The following is a 22,896-nucleotide window of genomic DNA, read 5'->3' on the forward strand; positions in this document are numbered from 1 at the left end:
CAGTATGTTGTTTTTTGGACTTAAGTTCTTGACATGATGTGATGATTCGATTTCAGTGTTTTGACGGCCAATTGGGGCAGTAATGTTTTTGTATAAATGTTTTTCAGTGCCTGGGTGTTTATTTGTATTTAATAAGAATTTATGAATTTTATTCATAAAAATGTTCATCATTTATCTTAGTACGCATAACACAAGCTACGCTTACTTTGGGGATAGATGGTGTATTATCTTCGTATATTTACTATTTGTTTATTTTTATTACTATGCAATTTTTTTTCTACAACATCTGATTTTTTTGCAAATTTCATGCATATGTTTGTCATCGAGTTGACCATAACCTAAGATATTTTGTGTGCGTATTGATACTTTACACACCTTGAAGAACATTATAGGAAACTCTCAGGTGTGCAGTTTCCACACGATGTTTTACTTCACATTGTACGAGCTCTGGTGATACGCTCGACCATAACTATGAGAACTATGAGAAGATCTTTATCCGAACCGGTAGTCGGGCTCCGGGACATTCATCTTTGGAAGTTGGTCCTTTGGTTGGTTTGGTTATAGTCCTTACTTATGAAAACTTCATTAGCGCGATGCAGTATGTTAGTGACGCCATCTAGTTAGGTAAAGTGTACACCGCCACAACCTTTGAAGCGTGATATTTTACTGCTTTCATTAAAAATACATTCCGAAAGATAGAGAGGCTTGCCATCGAACTTGGTCTTCCCAAATGAGCCCTTCATGTTAAACGCAAGGATATCACCTACCGTCCATTTTACCTAATCTGTATGAACAGATTGAATGGTGCAGTTTTATAAAAACGCTTAAAATGTTAAAACTCTAAAAACTCTTAAAACTTATTGCAAACTATAACTAAGAAAATTAATTATTCAAGTACGTCACACATATAAAAGGGAAACAGCTTATAAATGTTGCAATAATGTACAAACAAAGATATCGATGAATTTCAATACATAACTGATCTCAACCTTGAACTAAATGGACACGTATCATTGCACAAAAATATACATAAACATAATATGCAGGCATTATTAGTCAGACGCCTAAGATTTACTACAGGGTGCTTGGAAAATACACAAGTTAATAATATATATGTGACTCTTTCATCTTAAAAGGAAAGCAAGTGAAATATCTATCTACTATTTATTGGTGAGTTGTCCCGAAGTTTGTCTTAAGGAAAATATTATTTAAAAAAAGGGTTTTTAAGTGTCGCTAGATAACGTAGGCTAAAGGACGTTTAAGATATCTTATATGCGCATGAATAAGTATATTCTATGATATTCAAGCAGGTAAACGAATCGCTATAACAAGCAATGAAATCACCTACTACATAAAAAGATATTAATATACAAAATTGTAATTAAATTCAAATTTGTGATGGTCATTCAACAACCAATTAGACCAAAGGATGAGTTAACGTGCTCTCCCATACGTCTTTCTCAGTCTGGACCTGTAGTGAGAATTTCTTAGAAAAAAACCCAATGCCCAACAACTAAAAAAATTAACCGGAAATTAAACCAGGGAACTGAAGACCTGTAGTCGAATATACTAATCACTAAACCAACAAGACGAGAAATAAAAATCGACCAAGTGTGAGGCTTGATGATGTTGAGTGACAATCTGCCTCATAAATAATAAAAATACGTACTTTATTGAGTTATGAAGTAAAATCTCAAAAATCAAGACTTATAATATCCATTGATAATCGTTTGTATTGTGGTTTAAAATGAATCACCCTGTACACGTTTAAACGCTATACTAGCAAGCGTAATATGTAAATATTTTTATCGAAATTATACAAAAATTGTATTGTGATCTAAAAACTTAACACGCAAACATTATCGATATAAATCAAGGAAATTACTAAATTAACTGTTTACCAGTTTCTAGTATTACCTTTGTATACATAGCGATTCCGTTCAACAGTTGAGATGTACGCGAAAATTGTGTGCCTCACCCTGGTGTTCGCTACATGCGAATGTAATGGTTCTAGAATAGTTTACAGTAATGTTATAATTAATATATTAATCTATGAATAAAATAAAATTAATTTAAAGCTTAAACATTAATCATTTTTCATTCAATTCAGTTTTCAATTAATTATGACCGATTTAATTATTAATATTACGAATAATATTATGATGATTTATGATTTATCTTAAGTGTATTTTTATTTTGCTTTATGCAAAAAAATTACGTCTGTAATTAAATAAATTCATTCTAAAGTATAACTTATTACGCCATTACAATTATTATAATAGATTTTAAAAGTGTTTCAATTCACGTGATAAATGTTTTTGTGTTTTTTTTAGTCGCCGATCCTCCTGGTGCAGGGAACAGTTCAGACCGTAAGTAATATTCCTATTTAACGTTGTATGCAGTAATTAAGACAGTACCTTAGGGATATGCAATACATTGTATACAGTAAATAAGAATTATTTAATAAAGTACCTAAAATTAAATATCTTATTTAATTGATAATATCTTATTTAATTCTTATTTTCTGTGCATAATATGATTTATATGGATATTTATGAAGTCATTTTTACTTCCATTTTACTCTTTGGGCTCTTTTGACCCGGGAGTAACCAGGGGGGGCTTTGTGATGAGGCGTAAGTCTATTCTGATTTTTGTTTTTTTTTTTAAATATTATTATCATTATCTTTATTTAAGTTGACATATAAATTAATTATAATTAATTTTATTATTATTAGATAATAATTATTAGAGCATTTGTATTGAAATAACTGATTCAAATATTTATAAATAAAGTAATACTTATCTATAAATAACTGTAATTACCAAAACCACTAAATGAAATCGAATGGATCTCAAGATGCTGGCTTGCCTTTGAATATTCTAACTTTTTCTGTAGCCATGGTTTTTAAAACTAAATATACTTAGCTTAGCTGCTTTTGTTCATCATTATTACCGGACCACTACAGGGCACGGGGTTCCTACCACAATTAGAAGGGGTTAGAGCCGTAGTCCATCGAGCTGGCCCGGTGCGGATTGGTCGATTCCACACAACTTCAAAAACATTATGGAGAACTATCAGGCATGCAGGTTTCCTCAAGATTTTTTCCGTTACCTTTAAAGCAAGTGATATTTTAATTACTTAAATGATATTTAATATTTAGATCAAAAGTGCCATCTATGTGCCTATTAGAATTAGATTATAATGAAGAAATATTTGACTACTGCTGTTAAAAATTTTTGATAATAATCAAAGTATCGCAATCATCTTCTTGCACTAATTATTCTTACCTTACTAAAACACTGGGGAAACATGCATACCTGACAGTTCTACAGAATGTTCTCAAAGGTGTGTGGAGTCCACTCATCCGTACTGGACTACAGCCCTTAAACCCTTCTCATTGTAGGGGGACACCCGTGCTTTGTAGTTGGCCGTTAATGGGTTTATATGATGAAATAAAAAAATAAATGAATAAATATACTACGACAATGCACATATGGCTATCTATCCAATAAGTAAGCGTAGTTTATGTACCTAATAGGCAATAAGGCAACTGATGAATATTTGTGATGAACAATATATCTAAATACTGATAATATACAGATAACACCCAGACACTGAAAAACATTCATGTTCCTCACACAAACATTTTGTAGTTGTGGGAATCGAACCCAGAGCCTTGGACTACAAAAGCAGGGTCGCTGGCTGCCCTCTTTGCCAATCGGCCGTCAAATATGTACATAGTAGTGAGTTAATCGACAACTTAGCCGGTATATATTTTTTGGTATCACCAGATCGCGTTGTCATATAAAACGGTTTAATTTAATTTTATTTACAGGTATACAAATAGGACCATTTTCAAACCTCCCCAGCAGTGATCAAAATAGTAAGTTATTATTTATTTGTCTTACTTACATTCTATCATAAAGTTACATAAAAAAAAATCATCAAAATCAATTCATTTATTTAATGTAGGCTAAATATAACCCACTTTTAAAACGTCAATCATGTCTGTTGGTGACTCTACCACCGGTTCGGAAGAGAGATTCTACCGAAGAAGCCGGCAAAAAACTCACAATTGCTCTTTTCCAACATCATTTTACAATTTACAAAACATTGTTCTGTCTTGTGTGAGATGAAAGCGGAGCGGCTTGCTTCAAAGCAACCTTGTCATTAAGTAATACATCAATAGTATAGTACCCACGATGTATTAAATTTGTTTTTATACATTCTTTAAGCTTATGTCAAAGTTTCTTGTAATTATACTTAACTTATCAACACACTGGACTCGTACCCTATGCAAATGGCAGCTTAAATTGTGTCCCCATTTGAAACGCCGCATATGCCTTACTGTGGAAAACGTCACCATATCAACTCTTTACCGGCCCACTACAGGGCACGGGTCTCCTTCCTCCATTAGATAGATCCACCACGCTGGCCTAATACATATTAGTGATTTTTAAACGCCTTCGAGAACATTCATTTTTCGAGAACAGATTTTCAACTGTAGACCTATATAACCATTGTTTAGTTACTAGTACGGTTAGAAAATTATATTTACTTTCATCATTACTAAGAGTACATAAAAATTTACCTTACTATACTGGCAAACTTAAAACGAGGAGAAGAAATATGGTTTTCAATTCCAAGTAGGACTAAATTTGCTTCCCAACAATTTACCAGGAAATCGACTTATCTCTACAACATAATTAACAGTAAGTTAAATATTTATCCATTAGCACTTCATAATTGCAAAAAAGTGCTTACTGAGTGGTTGCATAAATTGAACTATTATGAAACGGAGGATTTGATGCAACAAATAATGTACGTATGAATTTTGCATCCCATACATTGTCATGAAAAGACACACAAGCACACGTTTATAACTTATACATCCATTCGTTTACACATACACTCACTTACACACATACGCACACAAACACACACACACGACCACACATACACACACACACACACACTAACGCACCTCAAGTAGACACACATGTTGTAATTATCTTTGGTTTACCTTTATAACTTTGGATTATACTTAATTTTGATTTATATAACTTTGATCTACTTATTTATTTCAATTTGTATATGATGTTATGGAAGAGCGGGGCCGCCTGCCACAAGTGCTAGTAGTAATACTAGCTTACTAAACTTACTAGGATGACCCCAATTTCAATGTATTATTTTGCTGTACGAAACGAAATAAATATTTTTATTTATTTATTATTATTATTCATAACACAAGAAATGTGTCCTAGCAATGTGCGGCGCAGCACCCCTTGATACTTGTAAACCGCTGTTCAGGAAGCTTAATTTGTTAACGCTTCCGTGCCTTTATATTTTTAATACTTCTGTCTTCGTTAAAAAGCATCCTCATCTGTTTCCTAAAGCTCAAAATGTATATGCTGGAAGTGCAAGAAATCCAAATAGGTTGGTCTTAATACACCATCCTAGAACAGTGGTGTTTATGAAAAGCTTTACTGGGATGTGCATCAACATATATAATAAAATACCAAATAACATAAAGTCATTACCATTCGCGCCATTCAAGAGAAAATTATATGAATGGCTTAGCTATAAAACATTTTACAGCATAAATGACTATTTGCAATTTACTTATGATCAGCCTGCTGATATACAATTGCCTAATAGTTCAAATTTTATGTTTCTAATAAAATTTTAATCTAATAATTAATGTGACAATTTATGCAAAAAAATTAATAAAATAAATAATCTAAGTGTTATTATTATATTCTTTTGACATCAATTAGTAGGGCGATTTTATCTATTTTGTAACATTGCATGCCAAATTACTGGCAATACACTGTACCTTAAACCAACATGTAAAACCTTATTGACTTGTATTTTGCAATAAATGATTATGATTCCGGAGAGTTCTGAGGCATGTAGGTTACCTCACGATGTTTCTTTCAAAATTAAAACATATAATATTTGATTGCTTAAAGCGCACATTACTTAGGGAAGTTAGAGGTGCGTACCGGGACTTGAATTGAGCCCCCCCGAAAATAAAGCCGAAGCTAAGCCTAACTACAGAGCTATCACTGCTTTAAATTTAGATGATGAAATTTAGAAAATTCCACAAAACATAACGATAAATTCGTTTCAGATCTACCATCAGGACAAATTCCTAACTCTTCCAACAGTGGCCAAACAAGTAAGTTAATCGAAATTATTTTATTTTGCTTTATTGATAATAATTAACTAAAAAAAGATTTATATAACCAAAGATTTTCGTGGTTAATCAACATTTCTTAAATACAGTTCAACGGGTACATACCTCGATAATATTTTGGGATCCACGATAATATATAGACATTTCGACCCAGTTGCACGGAACGTGGTCACGACTGGACTGCGGAGGTGTCAAGTTGGATATCGCGGGCAGAATCTGACTACCCGACTGACACACTTGAACTATATTAAGGAAATGTTGATTTATCTATTTACGCTGGACGTGTTGTACACAAATCCTAAAACTTGTTTGTAGTAATAATAGACACAGTAACACTTCGCAGGGTATACAAGGAACACATCCTAAAAATTGCACTGTGTTGATCAACCTGAGGTGTAGGGGTTAAGCCACATGTTCCTCTAATTACACCAGCATCCACGCCTTCCAGACTGAAACACAGGAATACTTCTTGGCAGTTGAAATCACAATGGCATGGTACCACTTTTACGGACGAGAACTGTCATGCTGTATGACTACTAAAAATATTCCAAGTGTGTATCTTTCTGGGGATACAGTGTAAAAAGGACAGCATTACTGCTAAGTCTAATTTAGTTTAAATATCAATCATACAACTGGTCTGGGCGAGGTGTCTGAGTGCTGGCAGCTTAAACCCCTTTGAAGCTGATATACTGGTCGAAGTAATTGCAATCTATCATCCGTGGACTCAGTGCGGCGGGATGACAGACTGTTTATTGAAGTCAGTAAATCATCGACTCATATACCAAGCTATCAGCACTTAATACGTCCGATCCAGCAATGTGCATTTTACCTTATTTACTTGGGTCAACGGAAACTGTCGATCTATTATTTAGTACATGGTCAAGAGTTAGATTCTCGGGTCCTAAAATATGGTTTGATATTGAATTTTCTGTATTCAAGTTCTTTTTACCACCACCCGAGCTAGGATATTGATATTACCCATCCATATACTCCAGAGAGAATTATTTGATGATGTTCTGATTATTATTTGATGGTCGATTGACGCAGTGGCCAGCGACTCTGCTTTCTGAGTCCAAGGCCGTGGGTTCGATTCCCACAACTGGAAAATGTTCGTGTGATGAACATGACTGTTTTTCAGTGTCTGGGTGTTTATATGTATATTATAAGTGAGTATGTATATTATTCATTAAAGAATATTCATCCGTCATCTTAGTACCCATAACACAAGCTACGCTTACTTTGGGGCTAGATTGCGATGTGTGTATTGTCGTAGTATATTTATTATTATTTATTTATTTATTATCATTGAAATGGAAGAATAATAGATAGAATGCGCCATTTCACATTTGAGCAGTGCGTGATGATACTCAGCTCTAAAAAAATCTTTGGAGAAAGGGCCTTTTTTTTTCTTGTTGACGGGGGGGAAATCTTCTCAAAAGATGCCCAATTCTCTGTGGGAGAATTTGGGTTATGTGGGATTTCTACCCACTAAAACCCCCTCGGTTGCCAGCCTCATAACAGCATAAGGGCCTTGAGACATAAGTTTTACCTAGTTAGTCCCCACATTATAACTGTGCAACAAAATAGCCCGTAAGCAACATTATAGGGTACTTATTTAAGTAATGTGGAGAAGTAAATAAATCATTCATTCATTCAAAATTCATTTATTTCAAGTAGGCCTAATATAAGCACTTTTGAAACGTCAAGTCTGTCTGTTTGTAGTGACTCTACCACTGGTTCGGAAGGCAGATTCTACCGAGAAGAAGCCGGCAAGAAACTCAGCAGTTTCTCTTTTTCAATAGCAACAATTTACATTTTACATTTTAACATTCATTTTTCTATCTTGTGAGAGATGAAAGCGGAGCCGGATGCTTCCAAGCAACCTTGTCATTAAGAAATTCATCAATTGTATAATAACCTCGCTGTAATAAATGTGTTTTAACACATTCTTTAAACTTAATCAACATTTACATTCATTCAACTTTTCCTATTAATGAGTAGTTCTGTGCTGTTAGCACTAATAGACAGTATATATATGATGCTTTTAATATTATAACAATGGTTTTATTTACAGATTTACCATCAGGACAAATTCCTAACTTTATCAACAATGATCAAAACAGTAAGTCTTTTTGAATTATTTATTTTGTTCTTTTTTGCATTAGTTGTTGCATGCATGCATATATGAAATTAGGTACAAATAACGCTTGTATCCTGGAGATGGGTGTGAATACTTTTCAGCTATAAGATAACATTCTTGGAGAATTTAAATATAGCATTTGTTACCAATGCAAGGCTTCTCAGCTTAAACAATTTTGATAACATTTTAATTAGAGATAACTTGAATCCTGCAGACAGCATAGGGTAATTTTTATGAAAGGAAACGGTTCCCGCGCGGTCGTTTAAAAACGCAGGCAAAGTAGCGAGCAACATTTAGCAATGAAATAAATGAACTGAACGAAAATCGGACTGACAGGGCCCGTTTAGAGTAAAGCTGTAATAATAGTAAGATGTAACGAATAAGTAAGAAATCTTTCAGTTCAAAGTTTTTTTTTAAGCAACTTTAAGGGGCGCAGAATAGGGGATATAAGTTTGTATGGGCAATCTACGCAAATACCTATTTTCAATACGCAGACAAATCGGCTGACTACCGCTAGTTTTAAATTAATATATCTATTCCAGATGTACCCGTAAACCAGAAACCAAACTTTCCTAGTTTAATCCAAAATAGTAAGTTTATAAGATCATACATTTTACTCGTTTCATGTATGGAAGGTCTATTTTAATTTACCTTCTTGTCTTATAATGTAAACAATCTTTTAGTGATTTTTTAGTGTAAAGTTCTTTGTCTTTTTTTACCTTTTATATAGTAAAGTTTATTTTAAAAAGAAAATAATAGAAGCACACGTACATAAAGAAAATCTCTTTTTATTGTATTTGTTTATTTTTATTTTTAAACCATACTTTATACTAAAAAATAATGGAAATATTTTTTACTTCATAAAACAAGTTACAGAAAATGGAGTTTAAATATATTCTTTTAACCTTAACACAGACCTCGCATTGTACAAAAAGAAAAAACATTCAATTTGTTTCTCAATTGACTTATATAGTAATACGCATATAGGTATATAAATTAATTGAATATTAATATAGTTCATTTATTAATTATTTACTATCGACCATTAAGGACAAATCTTCACACGGGTGTAAATTAGAAAATAAAAGTTACTGCTAGTGAAATTTATTTTTCGGCAACTTGGTTGCAAAGTATTCTTTATTTTTATTTTCAAAATAATCAGACTTTATATAAACTGCTGTGTTTACCAGGTGAACAAGTACATTTTATTCCTAACAAGTACAATTTTTGTCTCCCTCGCCTATGAGTATCTATAATACCAAACTCCTATTTTGAAGAAAAAATAAATTTGTGTATAAATTCCAGGTTTTCCACCGTTTGGTCAGATACAAAACTTTCCAAGTAACATGCCAAACAGTAAGTTTTCACCATACTTGATTTGATTGCATTTTCATATATTTTGAGATAAATTACGATTTACTTGTTAAGATTCTATTTTATTACACAAATAATTAAATTCTAACATTCTAATTCAGTAAGAGAAAGAGTTAAATATTATGTCGTTAATTAATCTTTATTGTATATATAGATACAACATGGGATCAATTCTTAAGCATGCTAAACAACGCTCAAAATAGTAAGTTTTTGTAATTCATAAGGTAAATGCAATTGAATAATTTTTTTAAAGGTTTTTTACTTACAATATCAATATGCAATATATAAAATTATTGGAACCGATAGGATTTGAACCGGCAATCACGGCCTTTTTTTTTTTTTTTTTTTTTTTATACAGAGAAAATGCCTGACGCATACCACTCCGTTGGGGAAACGGAGTAGTTATGTGGGACTTGCACCCACTAAAAACTCTGTGTGTCCCTCGCCCTATAAGTGAGAGCACGGGGTTCACTTGCGTATTCACCGCACCGCACTCTCGCCAAGGTTTTAACCCCCCAGTGCGTGGCGGGTCCTATCAGGCGATCGCGGCCTTAGCGCTTTAACCAATAACTCCTACCTTTCGATACCCAAGTAGATAGATTGAAGCAAATTGAGATTTCTTAAGATTATTTTTCACAGATAAACTTGACAATTAAAAATGCATCATTATTCACACACACACTCAAAGATTCTATGTGCATATTATTATTAACAGATGGCGGGTCATCATCGCAAACTTCTAACACCAATCAAAACAGTAAGTTAAGATGAGAAATGTTGCGCATTGTAAGGTCGATTCGCTCAATTATTTTACTCCACTCTATAACTCTATTACTCTCATTGATCAATAAATTAAATTACAACTTGGAAAGCTTGGTTTATGTGGTGTGGGATTCTTAAACCTTTTGGTGGGCAGCATTTTCGGGCCAACCTTCATCTTGCCGGTAGGCTTAGCAGCGTATGCCTCAAGACACAACATTGTTGCCATCGCTCCGGTTTCATCATCCACAGAATTAAGAACATACAGAAACCACGACAAGCGACCGTAGCTGCGAGTTCTGTGAATTTAAGTTGGAGGTCCCGGGATCGATGACCGGCAGTGGGAATTTGGGAATTTATAATTTCTGAATTTTCCCTAGTCTGGTCTGGTGGGAAGCTTTGGTCGTTAACACCCTATCAACAAAGACGTGCCGCTAAGCGATTTAGTGTACCGGTGCGATGCTGTTTTTTTTTTGTTTTCTTTGTCTTCATACAAGGGATATTGAGGCAAAAAAAATAAATAAGACTTTATTTATTGAATCGGTCCATCCAATTTTGACATTTCAGTTTAACAAAAGAAGATACCTAGATAAATATTTAAAAGATACAAAGATTGCTATAGTTCACATAGTTTTATTTTTGCAGATGGGCAACTTGGTACAAATTCAAACCTTCCCAACAATCTGCAAAATAGTGAGTAGATTAATTTAATTTAAAGTTGATAATATTCATTGTTTGGTTTAGCAACTGATAAAGTTAAATAAATAATCTTATAAACGATTAATTCATTTACATTTATTTATGACCATTTTTGACTGTTATTATGGTAATATTTTAGCTGGACCAGCTACAATTATCCAAAATTTTCAAAATAGTGAGTAATTTGATTGATACTATCATTGATTATAAAACAGTAAGTTATTTTGATTTTTTTTTGTACGTATCCTACTTGGAAAAAACATTACACATATATAATGCAATCTGCATATCAACATTTCGAACAATTTGCATTTGAAAATTTAGTAGAACAAAACAAATTTGGGTACTAGATGATGTAGCTATAAGACTGAGTAGTTCCTGATTAAATAACTCTCATTTTATTTCAGATGCACCAAACACTATCAATTCCAACGCTGTACAAAATAGTAAGTGGAAAATTATCCTCTTAGTGAAATCTCGCGTTGTAAACATCATTCTTAAATATAATTTCGGGCCTATATAAAGACCTAACGAATTTTTCGAAATTCATAACTAACCTGTGTAAGGTTAAGAAGCGCTCAAATCTATTTATATATGTATTTATATATTATATTATTACTTATTGCCGTGCGTGTGTCTGTTGAGAAACTTCAGTCGTGGCTAGTTACAACCCTTGCAACAAAGACGTGCCGCTAAGCGATTTACCGTTCCGGTACGATGTCGCGAAAACTGATTAGGGTATATAACTGGGGGGGGGGGGGGGGGGGGTTTAATATAACTGCCATACCTGTAACGTTAGCCCGCTAATTTGAAATTACATTCCTTATTTAAGTAAATTTTGGGCTCGAATATGGGAAAAACTTCACTTTAGTCAATAATATTATAGTCATGGATTTTGTTGTTATAATAATGACTAGCACACACACATTGGTGCATTTAAGAATTAAAAAGATAAGTAATTTCTCCAAGTACTTATGTTTAAAATCATAAAGAAAATTAACTTTTTTACAGATGTGCAGTCGGGACAAAATACTAACTTTCCTACCGACATACAAACTCGTAAGTTTTCCAACCAAATATCATTTTAATTCCATTCCAATAAAATAACTAGGCTTTGAAATAAATAGTTAGGCTGCAATCAAATTAAAAAAAAAGTTGAATTCGAATTATATAAGAACTTTCTTGTTCACAGTTCCTGCAAACCTTCCCAACAATGTACAAAATGGTATGTATTCTGAATTTTACAAATACAAAGAAATAGTATTGCGGTTTTCAAGTTTAATTTTGTAGTGTTTTTTTTTTTTATTTGCGTGAAAACAACAAAATAATTTGGTAATTCTCAAATGATAAGGCAAATAATATTTTCAATATCAAGCCCGCCCGAATATTTTCACCGTGGCGTGATGCATTATAACATTAGGCGTGCCTATATATTAACTGTATTAGGCTTCCTCTATTAAAGGAAATACTCTTAAGTATTAGTCCACCATGCTGCTCCAGTGCAGGTTGGTGGGCTTTAATAACTTTTATCACAAGTTAGTGATAACGACCGGGATGAACATCTTAAGGTGATCTTCGAATTGCAGAGCCACTAATTCCCTAACTCCGCCAACTTTCCAACTCCGTTCTGGTTGTAAGAATTATTCAACACATAAATAAAATAATATTTAGTCTCCAATCCAGGACCTCGTGATACGTAGTTGATACTTATCATTCCGAACAACGAGACCGTTGTGTCATAGTGACTCGATCTTGTTATTTGACATTCGCCTTAAAATTTATTTAGTAATTTTGTTTACAGCTCTGCCAATAGGACAGGGGCAACTTTCTAACACACCCGCTAATACCGAAAATGGTAAGTTATTTTGCTAAATTGAATGAGAGAATCGAGAATCCCCCTTTGTTCAATACAATCAACAATGCACCTATAAAGAACAGCAGTGTACTTTTCGGTAATACTAGACATGGTCCTTTGACGTAAACTGACGTGTACATTACAACGAAGCTGGCTTAGTAGCATCTAGAGGAAGTGTTCAAATACTTATATGCATGCTTGGCACCACTAAAAAGGTTTACGCCGTCTTCTATCAGGCCATTCAGTGACTACACCGATCAAATGTTACCATGAAATTTTTCACTAATTCGACCAAAGGATCAATCACCTCTTTCATTTAGAATATTGGATAATAAACTACCACGGACACCGAATGAACTACTTCGTATTGTTATCATTAAGTCACAGCATACCCTTGCTGAACTTCTGTCATTTGTATTTTTGTGAACTACAATAGTACATTTATTTACAGGTGTGCCATTAGGACAGCTTGGCAATCTTCCCAGTGGTGTTCAAAATAGTAAGTTGTTGAAATCATAGTGTTAAACTTATAAATTTTAAAGTGCATATAAAAGTTTCGAAAGCGACAGGATTTGTATCTGCGACTCTCTGACAATAATGACCTGAAGGCAAAGTAACGGCTCTTATTACGACGATGCCAAAATAAATATTTTAAAAATCATAAAGTGTTAATGCCGATAGACATACACAAAAAATAATCATTATAAATTTAATACCAAATCTCAGAATGAGAATGGTTTAGCCCGTAGTCCACCATGCTGGCCAAGCGCGGCTTGGCAGGCTTCAAACGCCTTTGTGAACGTAATGGAGAACTGTCAGGCATGCTTATGTATGACGTTAAATCAAATGATATTTAATTTCGCACATCCTACTGGCTTAGCGTTCCGGTACGATGTCGCGTAGAAGCCGATCAGGGATATGAGATGGATATAAATCAAAAAGGTTAAATTGCAGTCAAGAGCTAACTTGTTTTAGAGGAATAAAACAAAAAAAAAATACCGCTTTTAAGTTAATAAGAACAACTGTATACTAAAATAATTTTATCTACTATTCATTTCAAGCTACTATTTATTGCTATAAATTCATAAAACATTTTGGGTTTCCTCAAATGCTGAAGTAGACTCAAATTCTAACCAATATAATAATTATTGTGAATCAAATACGATTTTATTTACAGGTTTGCCATTCGGCCAAATTACAAATCTACCATCCAATGAATTAAGCAGTGAGTTCTTTGATTTACTTTTCAATAAACATCTAAAAGTTCTTTTCTGTAGGTATTAGTTTTTTTTTTGTAATTTTTTTAATTTAAAATTATTCGTGGGAATTAATATTCTCAAAAATTAATATAGAATATTTGTTTGTATCAACACGCATTTAACATCTTACCAAAAACTATTTATTCTATTATCTCACTTAATCAAAATAATATGCTCCGTTAGTAAAATAAAAACTTGTGTGTACTATGTACACGCGTTAGAAGTTATACTTCTTTGGCGTAACAAAATAAATATCTTTTCAAAATTTTTATCTTACGCCTTATTCTACGTTTGTAGAGAAAACGACACTAACAATAGAAAAAAGGTATTTAATACATTTAAGTTTTATTATAAAGCATTATCTACTTGTCTCATTATCGAACTACCAAGTTTCACTTAAAATTAAAATTTGACATTTTTGTACAATTACATCACCGGAATTATCCCGCAGACTTTGACAATTTAAGTGTACACCGTGAAACCTTATAGCTAACTTCAGGGTGACAGTTTTTTTGGCCGGTGTGTGCGCGCATCGCTAAAAGTGAGATGGGGCGCTGGGACGATGTATTCCCCGCTCACTCGATTGCGCAACTACCTTTATACGGTTAAAATCGTGTGCGTGCGCATTTCGTTACATATTATAATTTCACTCCCATGATATTTTCCTAACGCCGCTAAAGAAGTACAACTTTAAAAATAAATTTAGAGACTAGTGAAAAATATAGCGCTTACTTCACTGACACAATCATATTAGGTCAGTGACTTACTTAGTTATTTTTTTGTCCAGTTTAATGTACTACAATCATAATATAAATTGTGTTTGTATTAAATTAGGAGAGGCCGGGGCAGGAAGTTCCCGGGGCACGTTGTTCCGACAGTAATAACTTTTCAAAGAAAAGAGATAGCAATACACGTGAAGTGTCCGAATCTCAAGTTATTTAAAAATCGGAACTTTTAGCCCCGGCCTCCCCCACTTATAATAACTACAAGCTCAGCAAAAAATCATACTTTTACCAACCTTAGACTAATATTTCAATTTATTTTTATTTTAAGATATACCATTGGGTCTACCTTCAGTATTGCCCAGCGATGTTCAAAATGGTAAGTTAATTTTCACACAACACGCTCGACGATGCCTTGTTATAAGACCTGTTAACAATCTAACGGAAAAGCACGGCTTAACCAATAGGGTATTAACCAATGGGGTTCTATTTTAATTTGAATTTTGAAATATCTTACATCTTAAAAATAATCTTGAAAAATATCGCCAACACTCTTGGATTGCGAGCACACTATCGATGAAAGATACCTTAATCTAGTTGTTTGAATGCTATGGTGGTGAATGGTGGATGCAATTATTTAACTTATATATATAATTGAAATTTCCCTCCAAAACTTATCTTCGAAAGGTTGTATTATGGTGTACAGGAACAAAACTTTATGTGTTCTCTTAACCACATCTAGATATAATGGTGTTCTGGCTTGATCGTATTCCCGGGTCACGGGGAAACCGGTGACAAGTTGGGACACCGTGGGATTTTAGACAGTGCGAGTTTTAAAAAAACTTCCCTTCCTAAAACTAAACTAAACTTCCTTCGTGGAGGTATCCATGAGAATTTCTCTTTATTTTAACGGAAAAAAATATTTTTACAGGTGTGTTCAATCTCCCGAGCAATATCCCAGATAGTAAGTTATACATTTATTGTTTAATTCCATACTCTCTAAAGGTTTTTGCCAAGATGGCGGTAACTTGATAAAGCCATCCACCTGATCTGATGACAGCAAAAATACAACAAATGTTACGCTCAAAGTCAACCGCATGAACAGAATTATTAAAAAATTACTAAAATATAGTAAAATATGTCTTCTACCTACATACAATTTTAAAATATATAATAAAATCGTTTGATTTCCAGTATCCAGTGCACCCAACAACCCTCAAGGACGTAAGTACCTGTATTTATTTTTACCTCTATTTATTTATTTAACTCTATTACTCCCTTTGAATATTATTATTTGGCAAAGATTTGATGAACTAGTTTGGAGATAAAAGCAATGAATACCTAATTTTCTATATTACACTGTTACACTGTAATATTTTGTCCTATATAATTGGTCCCAAATTGGTCTTTGGTTTCATATCATAAAAGTAACTTTATCATCTCTAGGTAGCAACACATCTCCACAAAAAAATTCGCTTGGATCGGATTGGCTATGAATCCTTAGTTAACAAGTTAGCCCCTAACTGAAATCTCACCTGGCGGAAACTAATGATGAACTCACAACACTAACAGCGCAATCTCTTCCTATTTCTGCACTCCTGGTAGAACGGTTCGCAAAAAGTTATAAAAATGGCATATCCGCGTTTGCTCAAGGGCTAAAATTAAAAGCTGTGTAGCCAGCCAACAGGGGTTGTTATATTGGCAGGCCAAAGAGCTGCTTTCAGTTAAACTGCACGATTTTCAGCTTGCAGACATTTTTAAAAACAAAAGCTCGAAAGTCAAACTCCCAAATTTACTGCCAACTGCCAAGTATCCTATCAAAAGAGCTGAGTAGGCATGTCTCTACTCTTCTGCTGCGAGCATTTAGTTTCAATATCAGCAGCATTAAAGATAAATTATTCAAATATTCCTATCAGTGTAAAAATTAGGGGTTCTTCAAACAGCGAAAAGGATGGTAGCGGGCTAACCTTTTTGGGAGTGTGGTAGTCATAACCTTAATCGGTTTCAACGCGACATTGCACCGGAACACTATGATCGGGGCGTCTTTATTGGTAGGTTGGCAACTAGCCACGGCCAAAGCCTCCCACCAGACCAGACCACGTCCTTAAATTCAAAGCGCTTACCGTTGCGCCAAGGAGGTCGTCAAAAAAATCCATGTATAGGAACGTAATCCTTGTGCTTTTTGGTATTAAATGAGGAATGAATCCATCTTTTAAACGAAAGTTATATTTTGTGCAAAATTTATAAAGATTCATTCTATTGTTGAGCCGAATATTTCTAACAAACAAATAGACACACTTTCACATTTGTGTTATAACGCTTGTCTTGAAATATGGATATTCATTAACAGTTGAAAGTATAGCTGCAGCGGGAGGACAAATATCAAATATTCCCAGCAGTGTTGGAGGAGGATTACCGTCGGTAGTGCAATCGCCAAATATTCCCAGCAGTGCTGGAGAAGGGTTACCGTCAGTAGGGCAAACGCCAAATATTCCCAGCAGTGTTGGAGGATTACCATCGGGAGGGCAAACGCCGAACATTCCCAGCAATGTTGGAGGATTACCATCGGGAGGGCAAACGCCAAATATTCCTAGCAGTGTTGGAGGCTCACCAGTAGGAGGACAATCGCCAAGCAATTCCATCAGTGCGGGAGGATGGCAAACTGGAGGACAGTGGTCAAACACTCCTAACAATATGGGAGTATGGCCAGCAGGAGGACAGTGGTCAAACACTCCTAACAATATGGGAGGATGGCCAGTCGGAGGACAATGGTCAAACACTCCTAACAATATGGGAGGATGGCCAGTAGGAGGACAATGGTCTAACAATCCGAACAATATGGGGGGATGGCAATCAGGAGGACAAATGTCTAGTAAGTACTTTGTTTTTTTAATGTTTATTTACGGAGCTTGGTCCAAGAGGACACAAAACATTAACTGTAATACATGAATTGCTAAATCAAACTCTCTAAATACTGAAATTAATGCAAATTTACTATAATGTCATTGATTATTCTCTTATTCGCCGCAGATAAGTCTCCGGATAAAAACTTTTAACTCAGTTTTATTTCTATCCGTAACCAAATGCGGCTTATTTAAACTTAATATACAAATTTGACCGCAATTCAAATTGGTTTTTCGCTTAAGAAGTAATAAAACAATAATATGATTTTATTTACAGACAACCCATGGACACAGTTAATAAATATTCTCAGCACTATGATCCAGAATAGTAATGCTAACTCTGGATCGCAAAGTGGTAATAATGGCAACACTGGATCACAGAATGGCAATAATGGTAATACCGACCAAACCAGTAAGTACTGATATGAAACGTTATGTATGAGATCTTCTTCGAAAAATATATCAATTTTAAATTTTAGACATATTTGGATCACAAAACGGTAATAATGGCAACAGTGGATCGCAGATTGATAATAATGGCAATACTGGATCACAAACTGGCAATAATGGCAACAGTGGATCGCAAATTGGTAATAACGGCAGCTTAGGATCACAGACTGGTAACAATGGAAATACTGGATCACAAAGTGGCAATGATGGCAACAGTGGCCAAAATAGTAAGTATTGATTTGAAGCAATATGTTTAGAAAAAATCTTCAAATATTTATTCAATTTAAATTTTTAGACTTCTTTGGATCACAAAGCGGCAGTAATGGCAACAGTGGATCGCAAATAGGTAATAATGGCAATTTAGGAGCACAAAGTGGCAATAATGGAAACAATGGCCAAAACAGTAAGTATTAATAACTATTTTCATATCAATACAGTAAGATATTCGTAAAAAAACCTTCGAATATTTATTCAATTTCAATTTTTAGACATCTTTGGATCACAAAGTGGCAGTAGTGGCAACAGTGGATCGCAAATTGGTAATAATGGTAACTTTGGATCACAAACTGGTAATAATGGAAATAGTGGATCACAAAATGGCAACAACGGCCAAAACAGTAAGTATTGATATGAAGTAGTATATGTGAGGGAATATCTTCAACTAATTAAACAAATGAAATTCTTAGACTTCTTTGGATCTCAAAGCGGTAATAATGGCAACGGTGGATCGCAAATTGGTAATAACGGAAACTTAGGAGCACAGACTGGTAATAATGTAAATACTGGATCACAAAGTGGCAATAATGGCAACATCGGCCAAAACAGTAAGTATTGATAACAAGCATTTTATTCGAGGAAATTTTTTTTAAAAACAATTCTATTTTAATTTTTAGACTTCTCTGGATCACAAAACAGTAATAACGGCAACAGTGGATCGCAGATTGGTAACAATGGAAATTCAGGAACACAGACTGGTAACAACGGCAACTCTGGATCCCAAAGTGTCAATAATGGCAACACTGGCCTAAACAGTGAGTGCTGAGCATTATTATCATCGTTATTAATCCATTACTAGTTCACTACTCTTACATTGAATCAACTGATATTTGATTGTTCCATTTTTTACCACAGATCTTAGTTTTTGGATTAGTTAAGGATTTAAAAAAAATCTGTATTGTTTTGTATTCTGGATTTGATCGTTGGGTCAATATCTTACCTAGCTTAAATAAGGCAATTTGAAACTAACCACTACGCTAGTAACAAAATTTATTTTACATAAATACATTATAAAAGCCAACTTAGAATAGAAAAATACTAGGATAATATGCTTACGAGCACGCGGGCTATATTTTTCCATTTTTTTTTCCCACAGACAATATTTTGGGCCAGCAGGGTAGTTTACAAAACACACCTAATGGTATAGGTCCGAATAGTAAGTATAATTATTATCTTCAACTAATTAATATTCCGTTGGATACTTTTCCTATTATTAAAGAGAAATACCTTAAAAAAAGAGTATTTACGGGTCATAACACACACTTATATAAAATGCAATGGATACCGAACAATTTTTTGCTAGACCCAAAAATCGAATCCTACATCATGCTAACCACAAAACCGATAAGGCAGGGTAATAGTTAGTTAATTGATAATATATAAGTAAAACTTATATAATGATTATCAATTAAATATAGATAATATATAACTTTAATAGGTTGAGGATCATTAATTTTTCTATTGTTTTTTTCATAGTTGACGAAATGAATATTGAGAGGCCTTGCCACGTGTCTTTTAAGGAGTGCATTAAACAATATTTCTCTCAGCACGCTAAATGTGAAGAAAAGTACGGCTCGGTACCGGACCCCTTGATCAGAGCTGTCTCCACGACGTTCCTTACGAGACTAAACTTGACTTTAAGTGCTACTGATGTCATATACTCAGGATTGAATGGAAATATTGAGGAGTTTTAGTAAGTACTTAATTTGCTTGAGAAGAATATCGGTCTTCTATTGGCCTGGTATATTGTTCTACACAGCTTTTACAACCTAATCAAGAAAGCTTTTTTCAAAAACAGTCCCTCCCAGTTTCCATCAGCCTTTAATCGTACTGCACAAATTCTCTATTTATTTCTTGACCTTGTATGCTCGGCAATATAAGTACAGTCTGTACAGACAGACAGATACCAAGGAAAGTCTTTTATAAAGTATTAAGTTGGGGTGAAGCTATCATTTAAATTCATTTAAGAATAAAGTAGACAGTTATACATGTGTTAATGTGTACACTACGAGCCACTTGCTTTTTGTATTTGTAAAAATTATAATATTATTAAACTTGCATTGTACTAACTTTTTAGATTTTGAAAGTATTGTGTTTTAATAAACTAAAAACTTATTTGTCTTATATTTATTTATGTATTTAGCAGTAGCGTATTTTTATTTTCAGCATCAACAAAGCCACAGATAAATTGGTGATTACCATCCAGTTCAGAAACGTGACTTTTTACTCCAAAGACACCTTCTACAGGTTCCATCGCCGTGCTAAGGAGCCAGTGGTTAACGTGGACTACTTATTCATCAACTACCGTAATTTCATAATTAACATTTTTTTTTGAATGTCTATTCAAATTTATTGTATTCCATACTCGCACTTTTAAATTACAAGTCTGTCTATTCGTCGTGACTCTGCTACTGTTTCTGCCATTGATTTAATAGGGTTTCTGACAACAAATATTACCTAAAATATGCTTAGAATAATAACAACAGTAGTATTGACATTTTTGTTTATTTTACAAATTAGCCTTCGACTGCAATCTAATCTGGTGGTACGAAATCTGGAAATATTAAGCATTGCAATTTTTCCTTCTTTTCATTAGATACAGTTTCTCGAATGGTGGCAGAGACATTACAAAAAGGCAAAGTTGAACTTTCAAAATGAATGTATATAGACAATTAATGTATTTAAATAAATTTCTCTTAGGTAGTTTTAAAATTTTACAGGGTCGGTCTCAACCACCACAGTAATTCCATGCATCAACGACCTGCAGTTGGATAAAAGCGAAACATACGCGTACGTTGATGATGCATCCCCTAGATTCAACATCGGACCTAAGGCATTCGTTAGTTCAGGTACACCAAATTATTCCTACAACTCTATTTACCCAATGACATAGTTTGAGTAGATTAATTCCATTAAAACCAGGGGTGAATAACTTACAACAGTGAAAAAATATTGGTGAATATAGTAAACAGTTAAAAAATTAGAGTAAAATTGTCTATTTGAGTAAAGATTTTTCTGATACCTATATCTTAGCTTTATAAAGAGCAGTTGATGATCGAAAATGTCATGAATTCTTTATTATTAGGCCACGTGAAACCAACATTCGTTTCGTCTTCGTTTGCTGGGTGGAACGATACCGTCGAAACAATATGTTTGCAGGTTGACTTTTTTAAAGGGTGCATTATGAAGAAACTTGTTTCTCTTATAAAGTAAATATTACAGAAATTTCAACAGTAAAAAATCATTGAAATAGCATTCGATGATCCTGTAATTTATTTCATTTTCGTAACATTATCCCCTTACTTTTTTGACTTAAATATAAAAAGTTTCTAGAAAATAGACCATAATCTACGAATCTGTCAAAAAAGATGGTTAATATATCAACATACAATCTCTATTAAAATTGTTTTTGTTTTCAGATCCAGGTGTAACCGGGACATTACCAGCCCTATTAGCGGACATACCCACAGGTGTCCAGGAGTTCTTCTTAACCGAAGCACCATTCTACGCTGCGGCTTATATACAACATAGTATTTGTGATTTTGGTCTTAATCTCTTGTAATATTTAAAAGATCCAAAGATATTAAAGCTTTAACAAAAAAAGAGGATTTGTTTTTTATTAATACACGCTAAGTTGTAAGCTTCTTCTTAGAACAGCCCGCGTTTGGAAACCCCGTGATTTTAGTTTTATGGTTCTTCTTTCTCTGGGCTTGTCTCCGTACTTGGTCGGCCGGAACCTTCCGTTGTACGTATAGGCTATTGATCTCACTACTATGTTCACATTTTGTATTTAAGCATCACTAGTGCCTTTTATAGGCCTATATTTATCTGTATATTATAAGATTTCTTTTTTTCTTTTTCTATTTGTGTATATTATTCATACAAATATTCATCAGTCATATTAGTACCCATAACACAAGCTAAGCTTACTTTGGGGCTAGATTGCGATGTGTGTATTGTTGTAATTTATTTATTTATTCAAAATTCATATATTTCAAGTAGGCTAACTCTACAAGAACTTTTGAAGACTCACTCAGTCGGCGATAGATAGCACTATGCATATATCAGAAGTGAGGAGATCCGGCCGATCCGGCAATGGGCGGGGCACATAGCTCGGAGAACGGATGGACTTCGGGGTCTGGTGCTGGAATGGCAGCCCCACACTGGTAAGCGCAGCGTTGGTCGACCCCAAACGAGGTGGACAGACGACATCATGCGTGTCGCAGGGAGCCGTTGGACGCATGCGGCACAAAACCATG

General features: G+C 34.1%; 2 protein-coding genes across 7 annotated transcripts in view; one reads left to right on the forward strand and one right to left on the reverse strand.

The window, feature by feature from the left end:
- LOC120625169 (carbonic anhydrase-related protein 10) overlaps positions 1 to 22,896 on the reverse strand; it is a 101,175-nt gene that overhangs the window by 57,878 nt on the left and 20,401 nt on the right. The gene's annotated exons all lie outside the window — the stretch shown is intronic.
- Positions 1,923 to 22,202, forward strand: LOC120625168 (uncharacterized transmembrane protein DDB_G0289901-like). 6 transcript variants are annotated; one of them, XM_039892141.1, is made up of 28 exons: positions 1,923 to 2,025; positions 2,334 to 2,369; positions 3,837 to 3,884; positions 6,135 to 6,182; positions 8,275 to 8,322; positions 11,119 to 11,166; positions 11,312 to 11,347; positions 11,580 to 11,618; positions 12,184 to 12,231; positions 12,365 to 12,397; positions 12,974 to 13,027; positions 13,479 to 13,526; positions 14,205 to 14,252; positions 15,340 to 15,387; positions 15,940 to 15,972; positions 16,203 to 16,232; positions 17,359 to 17,880; positions 18,189 to 18,323; positions 18,391 to 18,588; positions 18,657 to 18,764; positions 18,850 to 18,978; positions 19,048 to 19,185; positions 19,255 to 19,392; positions 19,734 to 19,793; positions 20,114 to 20,330; positions 20,804 to 20,943; positions 21,358 to 21,486; positions 22,057 to 22,202. In XM_039892141.1, the coding sequence occupies exons 1-28, from the start codon at positions 1,953 to 1,955 to the stop codon at positions 22,197 to 22,199; spliced, it is 2,775 nt and encodes a 924-aa protein (XP_039748075.1). In that variant the 5' UTR covers positions 1,923 to 1,952; the 3' UTR covers positions 22,200 to 22,202. The 6 variants fall into 6 exon arrangements, with proteins under 6 accessions (XP_039748075.1, XP_039748076.1, XP_039748077.1 ...); XM_039892142.1 differs by having other exon boundaries at positions 18,189 to 18,305; XM_039892143.1 differs by having other exon boundaries at positions 1,923 to 2,001.

The sequence above is a fragment of the Pararge aegeria genome, chromosome 7 (genome assembly GCF_905163445.1).
Source record: "Pararge aegeria chromosome 7, ilParAegt1.1, whole genome shotgun sequence".
NCBI classification, from domain to species: Eukaryota; Metazoa; Arthropoda; class Insecta; order Lepidoptera; family Nymphalidae; genus Pararge; species Pararge aegeria.

Bases quoted from the DNA above. Each gene is read 5' to 3' on its own strand.
- LOC120625168 (XM_039892141.1), top strand. From the start codon at position 1,953: ATGTACGCGAAAATTGTGTGCCTCACCCTGGTGTTCGCTACATGCGAA. The intron at 8,323-11,118 runs GTAAGTCTTTTT...TTATTTTTGCAG, and splicing joins TATCAACAATGATCAAAACA to ATGGGCAACTTGGTACAAAT. The intron at 12,398-12,973 runs GTATGTATTCTG...TTTTGTTTACAG, and splicing joins TCCCAACAATGTACAAAATG to CTCTGCCAATAGGACAGGGG.